At 47.0% G+C, this 20,844-nt stretch overlaps 1 protein-coding gene across 1 annotated transcript; it reads right to left on the reverse strand.

The window, feature by feature from the left end:
• Positions 1–6,982: 6,982 nt before the first annotated feature.
• On the reverse strand, positions 6,983–16,657 carry PYM1 (PYM1 exon junction complex associated factor). The gene is made up of 3 exons (XM_075591397.1): positions 16,577–16,657; positions 9,732–9,825; positions 6,983–8,641 (listed from the first exon to the last, which is right to left on the reverse strand). The coding sequence occupies exons 1-3, from the start codon at positions 16,605–16,607 to the stop codon at positions 8,188–8,190; spliced, it is 579 nt and encodes a 192-aa protein (XP_075447512.1). The 5' UTR covers positions 16,608–16,657; the 3' UTR covers positions 6,983–8,187.
• Positions 16,658–20,844: the final 4,187 nt, after the last annotated feature.

Consider the following 20,844-nt stretch of genomic DNA (forward strand, 5'->3'; position numbering starts at 1 on the left):
CTAAAATAGCCAGCCCAGTTCTGGAACAGCATTCTTTGGACACATGAAACCAAGATCAACCTGTACCAGAATAATGGGAAGAAAAAAGTATGGAGAAGGCTTGACACGGCTCATGATCCGAAGCATACCACATCATCTGTAAAACACAGTGGAGGCAGTGTGATGGCATGGGCATGCATGGCTTACAATGGCACTGGGTCACTAGTGTTTATTGATGATGTGACAGAAGACAGAAGCAGCCGGATGAATTCTGAAGTGTATAGGGATATATTGTCTGCTCAGATTCAGCAAAGTTGATTGGACGGCGCTTCACTTTACAGATAGACAATGACCCAAAACATACTGCGAAAGCAACCCAGGAGTTTAAGGCAAAGAAGTGGAATATTCTGCAATGGCTGAGTCAATCACCTGATCTCAACCCGATTGAGCATGCATTTCACTTGCTGAAGACAAAACTTAAGGCAGAAAGACCCACGAACAAACAACTGAAGACAGCTGCAGTAAAGGCCTGGCAAAGCATCTCAAAGGAGGAAACCCAGCGTTTGGTGATGTCCATGCGTTCCAGACTTCAAGCAGTCATTGCCTGCAAAGGATTCTCGACAAAGTATTAAAAATGAACATTTTATTTATGATTGTGTTAATTTGTCCAATTACATTTGAGCCCCTGAAATAAGGAGACAGTGTATTAAAAATGGTTGCAATTCCTAAACGTTTCATAAAATATTTTTGTTCAACCCCTTGAATTAAAGCTGAATGTCTGCAATTCTATTGCATCTCGGTTGTTTCATTTCAAATCCATTGTGGTGGCATACAGAGCCAAAATTATGAAAATTGTGTCAGTGTCCAATTATTTCCGGACCTAACATTATATAGGCCCTCTCCTCTCGATCACCAGTTGAACCGAGTAGGGGTATTTGTGAGTAGATGGTGTCACTCCCGTGGTCCCAATAAGGAAAATGGGCAAGGCCAAAGTGAATGATCAATATAGTTTAATGGTAACAAATAAACATAGTAAAACTCACTTTAAAAATGCACAAAGCAGCTCCGGATCTCTTGGCAAGTCCTCTGCTTTCTGTCACCTTTTGAGACTGGCCGGTCAGGAATGATCTCAGGGTTTTACGATGTCCTTTGCAGTTTGGTCTGGCAGATATGTGGTATAGCTGCACTGTCACAATGTAAGCATGCTCAACTTTTTATTGTTTTAGTGACCAATAAAGTCAGGCCCCCAGGACCAGTCTCTGGTACCTATCAGGAAAATAGTTGTTATGGGGAAAAAATAAAAAGTACTGATCACAATGTAACCTTTTCATGGCTCTATCATGACAGCAATGACCGACGTGTCAATCACTACCACGGCAACAGCGCTCCCAGGATACTTTCATGCCCAATGCTGCTTTGCGATCATGCTGTGACCGGACGCTGCTGTGTGTGGCACAGGGGCAAGGGGAGAAGCAGAGAATGGGTGGCAGAGGCGTGCCATTGCTGGAAGCAACTCTGCCCACCCTTGCTCTCAATTCACTGTTATGATATAAATGAACTGGGGCGGTCCCTGAATGTAGGTGTACATGTTAAACCACCGAAAACAGGGTAATAATTCAAAATACACAGAATATTGGACCAGAAAATACACAGTAAAATAAAAGATTAATACTGGCCCATTGGGTAATATTGCAGCTTAACCAGAAGAAGGTCATCCCATAATCTTCATGAAGCAGCTTGTGTGTATGGTTATGGTCAGCGCAAGGATGTCCAAGATGGAGCTCAATATAAAAACAATAACAAATGCAGAACAACATAATAATTGACTTCAAACAGGGGATTAGCCCCTGAACATGAAAGTAATCCACACCAATTGGGGATGACACTAAATATATATGTGAAACAGATACTCACACGGCCATGTGTGAGCCACTTCACATAGCTGGGGTCTTTAGAGTCATATACAGTTAGGTCCGGAAATAATTGGACACTGATACAAGTTTTGTTATTTCAGCTGTTTACCAAATTAAATTCATGTTACATTTAAATAATGAATATGGGCTAAAACTGCAGTCTATCAGCTTTAATTTGAGGGTATTCACATCCAAATTGGAGGAAGGGTTTAGGAATTACATCTCTTTAATATGTAGCCCCCTCTTTTTCAAGGGACCAAAAGTAATTGGACAATTGACTCAAAAGCTGTTTCGTGGACAGATGTGGCCTATTCCTTCATTATTTCATCATCAATTAAGCAGGTAAAAGGTCTGGAGTTGATTCCAGGTGTAGCATTCGCATTTGGAAGCTGTTGCTGTGAACCCACAACATGCGGTCAAAGGAGCTCTCAATGCAAGTGAAACAGGGCATCCTTAGGCTACAAAAAAAAAAGAAAATCCATCAGAGAGAAAGCAGGAACATTAGGTGTGGCCAAATCAACAGTTTGGTACATTCTGAGAAAAAAAGAATGCACTGGTGACCTCTGCAACACAAAAAGGCCTGGACATCCACGGAAGACAACAGTGGTGGATGATCGTAGGATCCTTTCCATGGTAAAGAAAAAGCCCTTCACAACATCCAGCCAAATGAAGAACACTCTCGAGGAGGTAGGCATATCATTAACCAAGTTTACCATAAAGAGAAGACTTCACAAGAGCAAATACAGAGGGTTCACCACAAGGTGCAAATACAGAGGGTTCACCATAAGGCTCAAGAATAGAAAGGCCAGATTAGACTTTGCCAAACAATAGCTAAAATAGCCAGCCCAGTTCTGGAACAGCATTCTTTGGACACATGAAACCAAGATCAACCTGTACCAGAATAATGGGAAGAAAAAAGTATGGAGAAGGCTTGACACGGCTCATGATCCGAAGCATACCACATCATCTGTAAAACACAGTGGAGGCAGTGTGATGGCATGGGCATGCATGGCTTACAATGGCACTGGGTCACTAGTGTTTATTGATGATGTGACAGAAGACAGAAGCAGCCGGATGAATTCTGAAGTGTATAGGGATATATTGTCTGCTCAGATTCAGCAAAGTTGATTGGACGGCGCTTCACTTTACAGATAGACAATGACCCAAAACATACTGCGAAAGCAACCCAGGAGTTTAAGGCAAAGAAGTGGAATATTCTGCAATGGCTGAGTCAATCACCTGATCTCAACCCGATTGAGCATGCATTTCACTTGCTGAAGACAAAACTTAAGGCAGAAAGACCCACGAACAAACAACTGAAGACAGCTGCAGTAAAGGCCTGGCAAAGCATCTCAAAGGAGGAAACCCAGCGTTTGGTGATGTCCATGCGTTCCAGACTTCAAGCAGTCATTGCCTGCAAAGGATTCTCGACAAAGTATTAAAAATGAACATTTTATTTATGATTGTGTTAATTTGTCCAATTACATTTGAGCCCCTGAAATAAGGAGACAGTGTATGAAAAATGGTTGCAATTCCTAAACGTTTCATACAATATTTTTGTTCAACCCCTTGAATTAAAGCTGAATGTCTGCAATTCTATTGCATCTCGGTTGTTTCATTTCAAATCCATTGTGGTGGCATACAGAGCCAAAATTATGAAAATTGTGTCAGTGTCCAATTATTTCCGGACCTAACATTATATAGGCCCTCTCCTCTCGATCACCAGTTGAACCGAGTAGGGGTATTTGTGAGTAGATGGTGTCACTCCCGTGGTCCCAATAAGGAAAATGGGCAAGGCCAAAGTGAATGATCAATATAGTTTAATGGTAACAAATAAACATAGTAAAACTCACTTTAAAAATGCACAAAGCAGCTCCGGATCTCTTGGCAAGTCCTCTGCTTTTTGTCACCTTTTGAGACTGGCCGGTCAGGAATGATCTCAGGGTTTTACGATGTCCTTTGCAGTTTGGTCTGGCAGATATGTGGTATAGCTGCACTGTCACAATGTAAGCATGCTCAACTTTTTATTGTTTTAGTGACCAATAAAGTCAGGCCCCCAGGACCAGTCTCTGGTACCTATCAGGAAAATAGTTGTTATGGGGAAAAAATAAAAAGTACTGATCACAATGTAACCTTTTCATGGCTCTATCATGACAGCAATGACCGACGTGTCAATCACTACCACGGCAACAGCGCTCCCAGGATACTTTCATGCCCAGTGCTGCTTTGCGATCATGCTGTGACCGGACGCTGCTGAGTGTGGCACAGGGGCAAGGGGAGAAGCAGAGAGTGGGTGGCAGAGGCGTGCCATTGCTGGAAGCCACTCTGCCCACCCTTGATCTCAATTCACTGTGGCAGGAGGACGTGGGAGGAGTGTGTGCCTATTAGAGAGAAACCCACCCATGGTGTAACAAAGATGTCAACGGGTGGGGGTGAGGCAGTCAGAAACAAACACACACACACACACACACAAAATCAATGTCTCCTAAAAATTCAGACTGGCTCCTAAATATTTTATATATTTGTGAATGGTAAAGGTATACGAAAGGACTGGAGATTTGTGAGTCCATGCTGTACATGCACATATGCTTTCATGGCATTTATTATGTTACAGGTCAAGTTCTCACAAGCTTGGAAATGATGTGCCATAAAAGTGTCATGTGAAGCAGCGACAGCAGCGATGTTATTTTACGTGTGCACTTCGGTCTTACATACCCACACACAGATGCCCCGTGAGAAATAGTATAACGCCACTCAGAAAGCATTCAAACTGCTGTATGGTGCAACAATACATGTTTATTACACCAAGTTTTATAAATAAAAATTAAAAAACAGAGCAGTACTTGAATTTAAATAAGGGTCTTGTCATTATGTATTTTCTTTGGGAAAGGAGAAAATTGGGGTTTACAGAGAGAATCAAAACATATGGAGATGAAGCCGTTTAAAAAAGGTAACCCCTACAAATAATGGAGGCACACACATTTTAAACTGGCTTCTTAACACAATGATGTGTATACATACACAAACACACAGACAGACTGACACACAGATTATTTTAACGACCCGATCACAAATTTTAGTACTTGCCTATTTAAAAAAAAAAAAATAAATTTTTATTCTTATAGGAGGAGAACCACGGGGCCTCCAGGAACTGAACTGCGTTATTTCCAGCGATGAAGCTACCCGTGTTGATGCCACTCATGGGATAACAATATGGTTGTTCAAATCTTGCGGGTCCCACGAGCCAATAGGAAGCCACCACATCTGTTGCAGATTCCTATTGCACAGCCATTTTAATCCCAGAGAGAAATCAGGCACTACTACCTGTAACTCCACCGGTAAGTATATTGGGAGCCAGGGGATCCCCGGAGCTGAAAATTGCTTGGTTAAGCTCAGAGACCCCCTGCTTCCCATCCTGTATAATAAAATTACAAAATGGCAGTAAGGCTTTACAGAAAAATGGATGTAAGATGATATTTGTTGGGCCTACATTTGATCCTTAAGCCACTTCCTCCCATGACACCCTAACCCTCCCACAAACATTTAGGATAGAGAGGGAAAAGGGATAGGGTTATATAGGAGTATTCATAGACTGTTTAACCCCCTTTAGTAACCAAGGAGCCAGCAATGCTTTTCAGGCCACCACTCTGGCACGGAGGTTGACAACCCAAACACACACTACAAAACCAGTAACATTTTCCCTATGTAGCATAAAATGTCCACATCTGTTTCGCTAAATATAAATATGTCTCAATGCCTTCTCCCTTTGCAGTCTCCACCCAAAAAAAAAAAAACCACGATTGTCTGAAGAAAACAATTTTTCATTTTGGAAAAAAGAAAAAAATAAGGGATGTACAAATTAATGTCATTTTGCCATCAACCCTGTCGCCGCCGTGGAGAGCAGGAAATAGGACGGCGTTGTGCTGAGGGCTCACTGACAAGACAGCGACGTGCTCTCCCGCCTCCCACACCCTGTCCTGGGGTTTCCAATCTGACATGAAACCAGAGGCTCACAAATAAATGCTGGCCCCTTGTTCCTAGAGTCGGTCATATACAGATTCATTTCTTACAGTTCATTTAAACCCCGTCACCTTGCTCTAGCAGGGAAGGAGTTAAAGCAGCGGCTCATGTTCAGAACACGGGAGGACTCTACACATACAGAGCTAGACCGTCTACTGTGTAATATCAGTGGATGTTGAAAATGTTTATTATTGTGATATTAACCTTTTCAGTCCCCTGATGACGTACCAGGTTACATCATGGGCATGTGCTTGTTTTCAAAGGGGCGATCGTGTCGACCGCTCCAGGAATGATCACATGATGCGTAAGTGTCGGGTGTCTGGTGGGCCCCCCCCCAGTGCTGGCAGACCCCCGCCCCACTGAAAAGGTTAATATCACGATAACCAACATTGACAGCCTCAGATGTCATTGACATTTTAGGTACAACAAGTGACATGCAGTTTAAGACATAAGCTTCAAACAGGTAAAATAACAAAAAGCGAGGGAGAGGGGGTAGGTAGTATGATACCGTCTATTGGACTAACGAATAGTGGACATGTTACAAGCTTTCGAACCTCTTAGGTATGGCAGATATATAGAAACAGATATTGTATATGGTTTTGTAGAGCGATATCTAGTTGCAATAGACAAGGGGAGAAAGTGACAATCCCATCTCGCTTCCTCACCATATCCATTGTAACTAGATATCCCTCTACAAAACTGTACATAATATAATCTGTTCATACATTTCTGCCATAACAGAGATTCGAAAGCTCGTAACATAGCAACCATTTGTTAGTCCCATAAAACGTTATCACACTACCAACTGCCTCTCACCCCTTATTTCCAACCACATGGAAGAAAGGCCATACACGGCTGCCCAAGCTTCAAATGGCAGAATTGCCAATGTAAACGGGATCTTGGCACCTCACTTTCACCCCTCCCCCAAAGGGATAACTTTACCTTGTGACTGCCCTCTTCCTCTTAATCCCATCTCCACCCTTCTCTCTAATGCTCAGGAATAAGGGTGTTTTGGTTTCATTTCATTTAAAAAAAAAAAAACATTTCACATTTTAATAACCGATAAATAATGGGGATGGCATTTACTTTTATTTTGAACATTTATTCCGAAAACATATTTTTATTTTTTCAAATGAAAAGTTATTGTATTTTTTTTCCTATTGAGCAGACATTTGTGATAAATATTACCACTATAGTTTACTTGATATCGTCATTGTGGACAACAGTTTGTTATTGCCCAACCCTATGCTGAACTGCACAATGATCCTCTGTCTCCTTACACAGATATCCCCAAAGCTGCTCAATGAAATCCTAACACCCAGGCTCTTATTTTATATGCCATCAAGAAACTTCCCTGTGCAGGAGAAGAAATCTGCCCCATCTAAATGAATGGCATCAACTTCTTCCCTAGCACTGGGAAGCAGCGATACAGCATATTCACTAAGGCTCGGGGAGCCCCATCCCATGTTTATTCTGTTTTTGTGCGTCCCCAGCCTCTAACCCAAAGTGATAACCAACCGGAGAGAACTTTCCCACAGCAGTGATATCTATCGGTGTGTGCAAGTTTTATTTATTTTTTTGCCATGGTCTGTAGGTATAAAAAGGTCTCCGTTTTCGATTCTCTAAAAAGGAAACATTCGGGGCTTTTAACAACATGGTTACATTCATTATTGCTTTGCACCGCATTATGAACACATTTAAGTGATGCTCTAAAACCCTCACTGCTTTGCAAATTCCCGCCTCACTAACATGGAGAGACTGTCAGAGCCCGGCGTAAGTGGGTAAAATGCTCAAGAAGGGGACAAGACACAATAGTCCATATTTATTACTAATCCATAAGGCACCTTGCCGCTCATTCACTGGAATAAGATGTAAGGTGTCTTTTGGAATCACACGGCTTGTTAAATATGGGCCAAAATCAGGGATCAGTGCTGCCTGAAAGTAGAGCCCATGGCAGCCTGAATCCAAACACAATGCCCAATCACAAACACTCCCTGCAAGAAAGCGTTCAATCCCCAAGATGTAATCCTCCCTTGTGGGAGGTGGGAATAGGTTGCGTATGGATGATCTCTAGGGGGAGTATCTCATCCGGATTACTAACGAAATGCTCCGCTCATCCTAGTTTTATATCTCCCATCGCAAAAAATCTTCGCTTAGCATGGGGACCTATAGAGAATGAGAGATGTAAAACTAGAAGAGGGTACACACATGTTCCCGTTGATCTGGAGTCAGAAGGTCCCCCTCATGTACTTGTTCAACTGGGTTCTGAAGCACCCTACAAGTCCAGCTCCAGATCCTCCAGTTCCTCCTCTATTGCTTTCCTCCGGCCAAGTTTTTCTAGCTGCTCCTTCGACGCCTGTTTGATTTCCCCAGAGTCTATTTTCTGCTGCAGCTCCTCCACCTGACGCAGCTTCTTACGCAGGTTCTTCATTTTCTTGGCCCGCTCGGCTGCAGGGTCCTCGCTGTCTGCTGCTACGTCCCTATGCACCGGCGTTTCCGAAAGGGTAACCCTCTCCAGCGCCTGCTGGGTCTCCTCTGTAGGATCGCGCTCGCTCTTCTCCTTCCGCTTCTCTTTGCGCTTTTGGTTCCTCTTGGCTGTTTTGGATAGGGCGGTGTCTGTGTCGGTTTTTGAGGGCTGCTGGGTGTTGTTTACATGGCCATCTGTGGTGCTCATCCCAGGAGGAAGGGAGGGTTTGCTTTTGAAGAACTTGACGTATTTGTTTTCGTACCTACAAGAAAGCAAATCCTATCAGAGAAAGACACCCTTCAGTAGAGGAGCCAACAATTATTTGAAAAGCAATACGCTGCTGGCCCCACTGGAAGGGGAAAGGTTCAAGAGTTCACATATTTAGCATTTCATGGTCTATCAGTCTACCTGACTAACTGGGAAGAACAGTATTGGTAAAGTTGCCTCCCAGTCTAGAGGTGGCTGCATGTCTGCGTTTAATTGATGTTTTTGCTATCCGGTTTAGATCAAAGCCAATATAAATACTAACAGAGGCTCAAATTCTATGACTTACATAAAATGCTGCGCTATGTTCAAAACTATGCAACTGGTTTACACATTATGTTTTCAGATTTGTCCACTAAAAATCAGGTTGCTTCACACATGCCACAAAAAGCACAGCGAGTGCGGATTTGTGTGGCGCTTAATGAAAAAATCCTCCTCTTCCACAAGTATGATTCGCCAGATTTATTAATCTTATAAGAAAAAGGATCATCTACATCTTGCTTTTAGTTGGCAGATGGTACTTCCTTTTTCAGATGTCACCTCATTCAGAAGCCAGAGGTTCCAAACGTGCATGTGAAACGTTTGAATGGTGTGCGCCTGCGATGAAGCTTACCTTGAGGTAGTGTGCTAAAGGCATGTGTTACTCGTTTTGATCTTGCACTTTTCCTGTTATGCTTTTTATTCTTGGTACAGATGTAGTATGGCAAAGTAGAATGCGTTCTGTACCTAGTTTCCTCACTCTGGTATTTCAACACACTCCTCTCCCCTTTGCTCATGTGTTCTCCCTGCCCCTCCCTTCTTCAAGTAACTCGCCTGTCTCCAGGATGCAGGTAAGCAGTGAGAGGATCAGACAACGGACATGCTGGCTCAGATCCTGCCTCATGCCATAGTCTCACCGTCACTGGCCTATTGCATCTATGAAGAACGTCTTGTTAAAGTATTAAAAGGTATCAAAGCCTAAACAAATCTTGTTTTTTTATATAGAATGTTCCCGTTCACAAGCAGATTTCTCTAGAAGTCTCGAGGACAGAAGTCCCCTTTCTTAGACTGAATTCCAGGATAGATTGTGAATCAGCAAATATACGTACACAGGAACCTCTTCTTGGGGCACATATCCCTCCTTTACTTTCCTCGGTTTTCTCCAAGAGCCATCCGGGCGCTGAGTGGATGCTATATACTTCCCTAAAAATGGAACACAGTTATTATAAAACCAAACGTCACTCTCAGAGTTCACAAACCAAGTCACCCCTCTCCCTCCACTGATCTTAAACCAGGCATGAGATATTTCCACCATGATTATTTATTTATTTATAAAATATTTTACCCGGAAGTAATACATTGAGAGTTACCTCTCGTTTTCAAGTATGTCCTGGGCACAGAGTAAAACAAAATAATACATGGTTACAAATACAGTTACATAAATGAACAAGGTATACATTATATACAAGACATTGCATGCACAGTTAAAGAAAATATATATTATGAGCGTATGAAACAGTTACAGACCAGATTAAAGTGTGAGACAGCCTTAGATTTGAAAGAACTTAAGCTGGTGGTGGATATGAGAGCCTCTGGTAGGTTGTTCCAGTTTTAGGGTGCACGGAAGGAGAAGGAGGAACGTCCGGATACTTTGTTGAGTCTTGAGACCATGAATAGTCTTTTGGAGTCTGATCTCAGGTGATAGGTACTGCATGTGGTAGGGGTGAGGAGCTTGTTCAGGTAGCTGGGTAGCTTGCCCAGAAAGTATTTGAGGGTGAGACAGGAAAGGTGAACTTTGCGCCTAGACTCTAGTGATGACCAATCTAGTTCTTTGAGCATTTCGCAGTGATGTGTGTATGTGTGATGGAGATGAGACCTCATGCAATGTACATCCTTTCACCCCCTTGTTTTTTGTATTCATTTTTTTATCTTTGATCTAAATTTGCATCCTATCCATCCATTTACACCTAACAGAAAGCCACACTGTCTTACCTTTAGCCACCAGAGCCAGGCGGATACCAGTGGCGATGTTGTTCTCTTAGACCAGGTTTTTTGTCGGGGAGTGTTAAATTTAAATTCCTCAACAGCCAGGGAGTCTCCAAAGCCTGTGGTAACTACGCTCAATGTTTTCTGTGTGAGGGGGGAGATGGTTCTTTAATGCCCCATCCTTTACTCTCTCCCTTGCCTCTTTTCTTTTTCTCCATCCCTGGTTATCCACTTTGATTTTGCTCCATTTTTCTTTACCTCTTTGGGTGGTGTCCCTCTCTGTCCCCCAATTCCCTTTTCTCTTCCCAATAGCCCTTCCTTTTACAATTTCCTCTCTCCTGATAAATATATATCTATACCATAAGCATTAAGGACCTTATAGAGGGGATTTCCTGAGGGGTTAAATACCCCCACTGCCCTTTATATCTACAAATATATATATATATATATATATTTATATTATATAGCATACACAGACCTTTACATGACCGATATTAGAGCACATGAAATAAAAATACAAAATTAAAAGGCACACAATGCAAAAAGAAATCCCTGTCCTGGAGATCTTACGGTCTAAGTAGTATGAGCGGAGACTAAGGCCGCGCGTATTGCGCCCACGACCGGCGACGGGTAAGCGAAAGTTATATTTTGCTTTGCGGCGGCGTCGCGGGCATTTGATTTGTTCAGGGTCTGTCACATGAGGCGACAGCCCTTGAAAAATCAAAAATCAAATATTCCCGGCTTCAAAAGTCCGCGACGTCGCATTGCCGCCGTCGCGCTTACTATAAGCGCACGCGGCGTCAATGTATTTGTTTTTAGGCGGCGTCGCCCATCGCGGGCACTATACGCGCGCCCTTACTAGCACAGCAGGGGGAAGGAGTAAGTGTAGTGTATTGCAGTGCCTAATTACCATCCTGGTTGTTTAGTGTCTTTATGGCTTTGGGCAGAAACAGTCATGAATGCAGGTTATTCAAATGCTTCACAGCGGGTGCCCATGAAAGATGGCTCGCAACTTTAGGCTACAGCTCCAGTCCTCCCTGCTGCACGCGCGCCTGGCGGCACATGCAGAGACTACAGCCGCAATCGGATGTCCGGAGAGGAGGTCTGTAGGGGAGATCTAGGGAGAGCAGGGGGTGGTGGGGGGGGGGGGGGCGGGGGAGCGTGACAGGGGCCACGGCCATGACAGGGCATATCTGCGCGGCCACAGGAAGACAAAATTCTCGTCTTCCCTGCCAGCGTACGCGTCACAGAGCTTTGCGCGTCCACACAGCCACTGGGGCCTGCCCCATAGAGGGCTGTGCTGGTGTGTAGCGTGCGCTGCCGTGTAGCGTGCGCTGCCGTGACCACCTGGGACTCAGAGGACACGGGTGATGTATGGGACAGTGGCGCGTTTCATGGCTTAGATGTCTGACAGTTTGTTTTTTGTTTGTTTTTTTTAACGGATAAATTAAAGTATTTTTTAATTGTTTAACACTTCCATAGTAAACAAATGATTTGAATGGCTTGTAATTACTGTACAATCTATCTATATTTTTGGTGATACACAGAGCAGGACGATATGGGGGGGAGGGGTGTGTCACACCGAGCAGGAAGATATGGGGGGGGGGGGGGGGAGTGTCACACAGAGCAGGACGATATGGGGGGGAGGGGTGTGTCACACCGAGCAGGAAGATATAGGGGGGGGGTGTCACACCGAGCAGGAAGATATAGGGGGGGGGGGGGTGTCACACCGAGCAGGAAGATATGGGGGGGGTGTCACACCGAGCAGGAAGATATGGGGGGGTGTCACACCGAGCAGGACGATATGGCGGGGGAGGAGTGTCACACAGAGCAGGAAGATATGTGGGGGGGTGTCACACCGAGCAGGAAGATATGGGGGGGGGGGGGTGTCACACCGAGCAGGAAGATATGGGGGGGGGGTGTCACACCGAGCAGGAAGATATGGGGGGGGGGTGTCACACAGAGCAGGACGATATTGGGGGGGTGTCACACAGAGCAGGACGATATTGGGGGGGTGTCACACAGAGCAGGACGATATGGGGTGTCACACAGAGCAGGACGATATGGGGTGTCACACAGAGCAGGACGATATGGGGTGTCACACAGAGCAGGACGATATGGGGTGTCACACAGAGCAGGACGATATGGGCTGTCACACAGAGCAGGACGATATGGGGTGTCACACAGAGCAGGACGATATGGGGTGTCACACAGAGCAGGACGATATGGGGGGGAGTATCACACAGAGCAGGACGATATGGGGGGGGAGTGTCACACAGAGCAGGACGATATGGGGAGAGTGTCACACAGAGCAGGAAAATTGGGGGTGTCACACAGAGCAGGAAAATTGGGGGTGTCACACAGAGCAGGAAAATTGGGGGTGTCACACAGAGCAGGAAATTGGGGGTGTCACACAGAGCAGGAAATTGGGGGTGTCACACAGAGCAGGACGATATAGGGGGGTGTCACACAGAGCAGGAAGGTATGGGGGTGTCACACAGAGCAGGAAGGTATGGGGGTGTCACACAGAGCAGGAAGGTATGGGGGTGTCACACAGAGCAGGAAGGTATGGGGGTGTCACACAGAGCAGGAAGGTATGGGGGTGTCACACAGAGCAGGAAGGTATGGGGGTGTCACACAGAGCAGGAAGATATGGGGGTGCCACACAGGGCTGGATTTGGGATCAGCAGGACAGGTGGAGCAGCTGCAGCATATAACCAGACACACATCACATGCGGTAACGCTACGAACACACTGGCTGCTATGACTCCCCACATGCGCTGCCTCTCACACAGAGCAGGACGATATGGGGTGTCACACAGAGCAGGACGATATGGGGTGTCACACAGAGCAGGACGATATGGGGTGTCACACAGAGCAGGACGATATGGGGTGTCACACAGAGCAGGACGATATGGGGTGTCACACAGAGCAGGACGATATGGGGTGTCACACAGAGCAGGACGATATGGGGTGTCACACAGAGGACGATATGGGGTGTCACACAGAGCAGGACGATATGGGGTGTCACACAGAGCAGGACGATATGGGGTGTCACACAGAGCAGGACGATATGGGGTGTCACACAGAGCAGGACGATATGGGGTGTCACACAGAGCAGGACGATATGGGGTGTCACACAGAGCAGGACGATTTGGGGTGTCACACAGAGCAGGACGATATGGGGTGTCACACAGAGCAGGACGATATGGGGTGTCACACAGAGCAGGACGATATGGGGTGTCACACAGAGCAGGACGATATGGGGTGTCACACAGAGCAGGACGATATGGGGTGTCACACAGAGCAGGACGATATGGGGTGTCACACAGAGCAGGACGATATGGGGTGTCACACAGAGCAGGACGATATGGGGGGGAGTATCACACAGAGCAGGACGATATGGGGGGGGGAGTGTCACACAGAGCAGGACGATATGGGGGGAGTGTCACACAGAGCAGGAAAATTGGGGGTGTCACACAGAGCACGAAAATTGGGGGTGTCACACAGAGCAGGAAAATTGGGGGTGTCACACAGAGCAGGACGATATAGGGGGGTGTCACACAGAGCAGGAAGGTATGGGGGTGTCACACAGAGCAGGAAGGTATGGGGGTGTCACACAGAGCAGGAAGGTATGGGGGTGTCACACAGAGCAGGAAGGTATGGGGTGTCACACAGAGCAGGAAGGTATGGGGGTGTCACACAGAGCAGGAAGGTATGGGGGTGTCACAGAGAGCAGGAAGGTATGGGGGTGTCACACAGAGCAGGAAGGTATGGGGGTGTCACACAGAGCAGGAAGGTATGGGGGTGTCACACAGAGCAGGAAGGTATGGGGGTGTCACACAGAGCAGGAAGGTATGGGGGTGTCACACAGAGCAGGAAGGTATGGGGGTGTCACACAGAGCAGGAAGGTATGGGGGTGTCACACAGAGCAGGAAGGTATGGGGGTGTCACACAGAGCAGGAAGGTATGGGGGTGTCACACAGAGCAGGAAGGTATGGGGGTGTCACACAGAGCAGGAAGATATGGGGGTGCCACACAGGGCTGGATTTGGGATCAGCAGGACAGGTGGAGCAGCTGCAGCATATAACCAGACACACATCACATGCGGTAACGCTACGAACACACTGGCTGCTATGACTCCCCACATGCGCTGCCTCTCACACAGAGCAGGACGATATGGGGTGTCACACAGAGCAGGACGATATGGGGTGTCACACAGAGCAGGACGATATGGGGTGTCACACAGAGCAGGACGATATGGGGTGTCACACAGAGCAGGACGATATGGGGTGTCACACAGAGCAGGACGATATGGGGTGTCACACAGAGCAGGACGATATGGGGTGTCACACAGAGGACGATATGGGGTGTCACACAGAGCAGGACGATATGGGGTGTCACACAGAGCAGGACGATATGGGGTGTCACACAGAGCAGGACGATATGGGGTGTCACACAGAGCAGGACGATATGGGGTGTCACACAGAGCAGGACGATATGGGGTGTCACACAGAGCAGGACGATTTGGGGTGTCACACAGAGCAGGACGATATGGGGTGTCACACAGAGCAGGACGATATGGGGTGTCACACAGAGCAGGACGATATGGGGTGTCACACAGAGCAGGACGATATGGGGTGTCACACAGAGCAGGACGATATGGGGTGTCACACAGAGCAGGACGATATGGGGTGTCACACAGAGCAGGACGATATGGGGTGTCACACAGAGCAGGACGATATGGGGGGGAGTATCACACAGAGCAGGACGATATGGGGGGGGGAGTGTCACACAGAGCAGGACGATATGGGGGGAGTGTCACACAGAGCAGGAAAATTGGGGGTGTCACACAGAGCAGGAAAATTGGGGGTGTCACACAGAGCAGGAAAATTGGGGGTGTCACACAGAGCAGGACGATATAGGGGGGTGTCACACAGAGCAGGAAGGTATGGGGGTGTCACACAGAGCAGGAAGGTATGGGGGTGTCACACAGAGCAGGAAGGTATGGGGTGTCACACAGAGCAGGAAGGTATGGGGGTGTCACACAGAGCAGGAAGGTATGGGGGTGTCACAGAGAGCAGGAAGGTATGGGGGTGTCACACAGAGCAGGAAGGTATGGGGGTGTCACACAGAGCAGGAAGGTATGGGGGTGTCACACAGAGCAGGAAGGTATGGGGGTGTCACACAGAGCAGGAAGGTATGGGGGTGTCACACAGAGCAGGAAGGTATGGGGGTGTCACACAGAGCAGGAAGGTATGGGGGTGTCACACAGAGCAGGAAGGTATGGGGGTGTCACACAGAGCAGGAAGATATGGGGGTGTCACAGAGCAGGAAGGTATGGGGGTGTCACAGAGCAGGAAGGTATGGGGGTGTCACACAGAGCAGGAAGGTATGGGGGTGTCACACAGAGCAGGAAGGTATGGGGATGTCACACAGAGCAGGAAGGTATGGGGGTGTCACACAGAGCAGGAAGGTATGGGGGTGTCACACAGAGCAGGAAGGTATGGGGGTGTCACACAGAGCAGGAAGGTATGGGGGTGTCACACAGAGCAGGAAGGTATGGGGGTGTCACACAGAGCAGGAAGGTATGGGGGTGTCACACAGAGCAGGAAGGTATGGGGTGTCACACAGAGCAGGAAGGTATCTGGGTGTCACACAGAGCAGGAAGGTATGGGGGTGTCACACAGAGCAGGAAGGTATGGGGGTGTCACACAGAGCAGGAAGGTATGGGGGTGTCACACAGAGCAGGAAGGTATGGGGGTGTCACACAGAGCAGGAAGGTATGGGGGTGTCACACAGGGCTGGATTTGGGATCAGCAGGACAGGTGGAGCAGCTGCAGCATATAACCAGACACACATCACATGCGGTAACGCTACGAACACACTGGCTGCTATTACTCCCCACATGCGCTGCCTCTCCCCGGACCCCCACTCCCCAATGCCACTTCCTTGGTGCTGCGCTCACCCGATTCATCGGTCACATAGGGAGTCGACATCTTGGTCCTCGCACCAGTTCCGGTGCATGCACGCGCTCGCCCCCCTCCCGCGCACGAGAGCAGGAGGCGAAACCCGCGAGAGCGAAAACCAGAAGCTAGGATGATGATTGGGCGTTCGCAAGAATTGCCAGGGTGGACACGTGACCTGAGCGCCTTGTGCCTGGCTTGTGCACACATTAGCACACTGTATCTGACTTATTCATGTTTATGGTTTTTCAGTTAACGTGTTTAAGTTACACTGATTTTTTTTGTATTGTTTAATATTGTATTCATATTTCTTTATATATCCGCTCTCTTTTAAACATATCGGGAAAACAATTGCTTTTAGTAACATTGTCAATGGCTTCTCTACAAAGCTTTAAACGGCCCTAAAGTATTTTGTTGGACTTATTTTAATGTTATTTATACATAACAACGTGTATATAGTGCCTATTACTTAGTAAAACAAATGTGTGTTTACATATAGATTTATTGTAATTGTTAAGATGTTGTTTGTGCTGGGTAGGAGTGGGAACATTGTTTGGGCTATGAGTTAAGTGCATTGAGAGCTTGGTTGGTGGGCAGGGGTTGGCGTCAGGTCTCTGGATTTAGTGTTGTCAGTGCCATGTTGGTGGGCAGGGGATGGCGACAGGTCTCTGGATTTAGTCTGGTCAGTGCCATGTTGGTGGGCAGGGGTTGGCGTCAGGTTTCTGGATTTAGTCTTGTCAGTGCCATGTTGGTGGACAGGGGTTGGCTTCAGGTCTCTGGATTTAGTCTTGTCAGTGCCATGTTGGTGGGCAGGGGTTGGCGTCAGGTCTCTGGATTTAGTCTTGTCAGTGCCATGTTGGTGGGCAGGAGTTGGCGTCAGGTCTCTGGATTTAGTCTTGTCAGTGGCATGGTGGTGGGTCTGACAGTGGAGGCAATTGGATTGGTGAGGTGGGTGACTTTGCAGGGGTTTGGAGAGACTTTTGGAAGGGGTGAGGGTAGGGGAGATCATGGGCGTTAGGGAGGGTTGGGTGAAGGATGGGGTGGGATAAAAGGTTACTGGGGGTCATGGAATCTGATGGAGAAAAGATGAGTTTTTAGTTGGCTTCTGAAGATAGGAAGGGGCAGATTGGATGTCGTAGGGGATCTTGTTCCAATGGAGGGGGCAGAGTAAGGCAACAAATAGAATCGAGAGGAGGCACAGAGGGCTGGGTGGGTGGGGGTGGAGTGGGGGTTGTGGCAGTTAGGGAGCAAAGAGGACGGGAAGAGGTGAAGCGAGAGTTGAGTGCTGCAAGGTAAGGGGGGGGGGGGCGGGGGTAAGGCCATGGAGAGATTTGTTGACTAGGTTGACTCATTTTCAAGAGGGAACGTTGTTTGATGGGTAGCAAGTGGAGTTGGGAGAGGAGAGGGGTGGCGTGGGCAGATACGGGGAGATTGAGAAGTGTACGATCTGCAGCATTTTGGATTCGTTGGAGGGGTTTAAGGGGAGACCGAGGATAAGAGAGTTATAGTAATCGAGACGGGTGACGATGAGGAAGTAAATGAGAAGTTTGGCTGAGGAGAAAGAAATGAGTGGACACATGTTTCTTATGTTGTATAGGTGGTTGCGACAATTGGTAGTGATGGACGTGATGTGTTGGGTGAAGAGGAGGGAAGGGTCAAGGATGACTTCGGTTGCGAGCAGAAGGGGAAGGGAAGATGGCGAAGGGGAAAGGAGATGGTGGGATTTGGGGAGGAAGGAAGGGAGAAGGAATCAGGAAAGTAGAGGACTTCTGTCTTCACTGGGTTAGTTTTTGGAAGTGGGAGGGCATCCATGTGGAAATGGCAGAAAGGCAGTCAGAGATACGGGTGGAAAGATTGGGTGAGAATAGTGGGAGGAGAAATAGATTTGGATGTCGTCTGGAAAACAATAGATGTTGAATCCATGGGAGGAGATGAGATCAAAGAGGGGCAGTGTAGAGCGAAAAGAGGAGAGGACCAAGAACGGAGCCTTGGGGCACACCCACTAGGAGGCTGGTAGGGGAAGAGGATGAATAGTTGAAGGTGACAGAGTAGGAGTGGTGGGAGAAATAGGATAAGAGCCATGAGAGGGCAGTCTTAGTGATTCCAAGGTTGGTGAGGGAGGTAATTAACGGTGTCAATGGCTGCAGAGAGGTTGAGGAGGATGGAGGAGAGTTTAGAGTGGCGAGCTTGGGAGAGAACATTGTGGATGGTGATGGTGGCAGTTTCAGTAGAGTGTAAAGGACAGACGCCAGACAGGACAATGGGAATGAGGGAATTGGTGTGGATGAAGGTGGAGAGTTGGTTGAGAACGATACGCTTGAGGAGTTTGGAGAAGTATGAAAGGAGTGAAATAGGGCAAAAATTGGAGGCGAGGGCAGGGCAGGGTTGAGAGACGTTTTTGTGAAGATGACTACCGCAGTTTTGAAGAAGTCTGTGTATTGTCTGCTGGATAGGGAAAAGTTGAAGGAGGACAAATAGGTAGTAACAAGAGAAAAAGTGATCCAAGTAAAGCACTCAAGCTCACGCTCTGATGTATGATGAAGTATTTAAAATACATTTATTAATACAACAAACTAAAATAATGGGTGTTAAAATGACAATCTGAAAGCTTGCCAGATCTAAGTACTGAGTACCGTTTGTGCTCAGGATCCCAACCGTGATAGTGGGTGGCTAAAATATATTTGTAGATCCCACTGTAAAGCAGTCCCTTAATAGAGTCTACTTAATGGGTACGTAGAGAAGGGAATCCTCATGCTAATTGACAAAGTGTGTGAATCAATATCATGCACTGAAGATCAATATTCAGACTTGTTGATACTCTATTCAATAAAAGAATAATAAATCTTTATTACCAAAGTCTGATGTTTATTGGTGTCTGGTTGTTTTATTACTTGTCGTAAACACAATACAAACAGCCAAAAGGTAAGTGATGTAGACCAGTCAGATCTGTTCACGTCTGATGTAAATATATGAGCAGTAGGCAAACTATACTGCCCCTTGGGGAAGATGACCTAGGGCAACCCTATTGATCTTCAGTGCATGATATTGATTCACACATTAGCATGAGGATTCCCTTCTCTACTTACCCATCACACAAAGTTTAGTATCACATTAGGCGCCACACATTAACATCCTTCTTTTCACTTTAAGGGAAGGACTGCTGAACAAAGAATTATATATACAGATCTAGCTAGACTTACTGTCCCTGCTGCCGGATAAAGCTATAGAAATTCTCCAGCAGCGCCCCCTTGCAGCGCCCCCTTGCAGCGCCCCCTTGCAGCGCCCCCTTGCAGCCTCATTTTTTTCAAAGCCATCGATTCTAAGACGCATCCCGATTTCAGCATGTTAAGATGTAAAAAAAAAGGTGCATCTTAGAATTGAGGAAACACGGTATTGTGGGATGTGGGGGTGATTGTGTGGGTATCGTGTGTGTGGGGAGTGAGGATTGTGGGAGAGGGAGGTGATTAAGTGATAGCGAAAAGGGGGAGAAAGTGAGAGGAGAGGGGGGAAGAGTGAGAGATGGGGAAAATAAATACAAGGGAAAAGGAGGGGGCTCGCGAGGAGGAGTAAGGGGGGATAGAGGAGGAGGCTTGCGATGGGATAGAGGAGGGGGATTGCAAGTTGGAGCTTGAGTGGGGGATAGAAGAGAGGGCTCACAAAAAGGTTCGAGGGGGGGGGGGACTTGCTGGGCTACCGACATGTGGGGAACCCCTGTCGAATCTTGTCCTGGGCCCTGAGAAATCTGTCTGCAGCTCTGCCCAACCCTATTTTAACCAGCTGTACGGCTGGACCAAATTCCACGCCAACACGCCCAAACCTTAAAGGCACTAGCTGTGCAGCTAAACCAAACCATCCCACGATGAGTAACCACCGTACCATTTTTGTATCTGTGCTTGTTACCTTATTTGGTATGTCATTCTGTGTACAGTATGTAATTTATAGCACTCTGTAACCCCATTGTACCGTGCTACGGAATATGCTGGCACTTTATAACTAAACATTAATAATGTAACCCCTTGTTTGATACGAGAAACACACTCAGACTGCCCCTGGCAGGTTCCTCTCCAGTATGTTATGGACATGTGACTGGTGATGGACATAATAGCAGCCAATGCAAAGGCTGTGGAAGAGGCGGGACTAAGAGGGAGAGGGACCTTTAAGAGGGTGGCCATGACTGGTGGAGGCAGAGCTGCACGAGCCTGAATGTCTTAAGCCTCGATCAAGTGTGACTTGGGGCCAGTCCTGAGTCCTGCTGAGACAGAGCGGAGAT

This window comes from Ascaphus truei, chromosome 3, assembly GCF_040206685.1.
Source record: "Ascaphus truei isolate aAscTru1 chromosome 3, aAscTru1.hap1, whole genome shotgun sequence".
In the NCBI taxonomy this organism is placed as follows: Eukaryota; Metazoa; Chordata; class Amphibia; order Anura; family Ascaphidae; genus Ascaphus; species Ascaphus truei.

Coding starts and splice junctions, on each gene's coding strand:
- PYM1 (XM_075591397.1), bottom strand. CDS start 16,607: ATGTCGACTCCCTATGTGACCGATGAATCGG. Junction 9,826..16,576: donor CTATGTGACCGATGAATCGG/GTGAGCGCAGCA, acceptor TTCCATTTTTAG/GGAAGTATATAGCATCCACT. Junction 8,642..9,731: donor CCCCAAGAAGAGGTTCCTGT/GTACGTATATTT, acceptor GCTTTCTTGTAG/GTACGAAAACAAATACGTCA.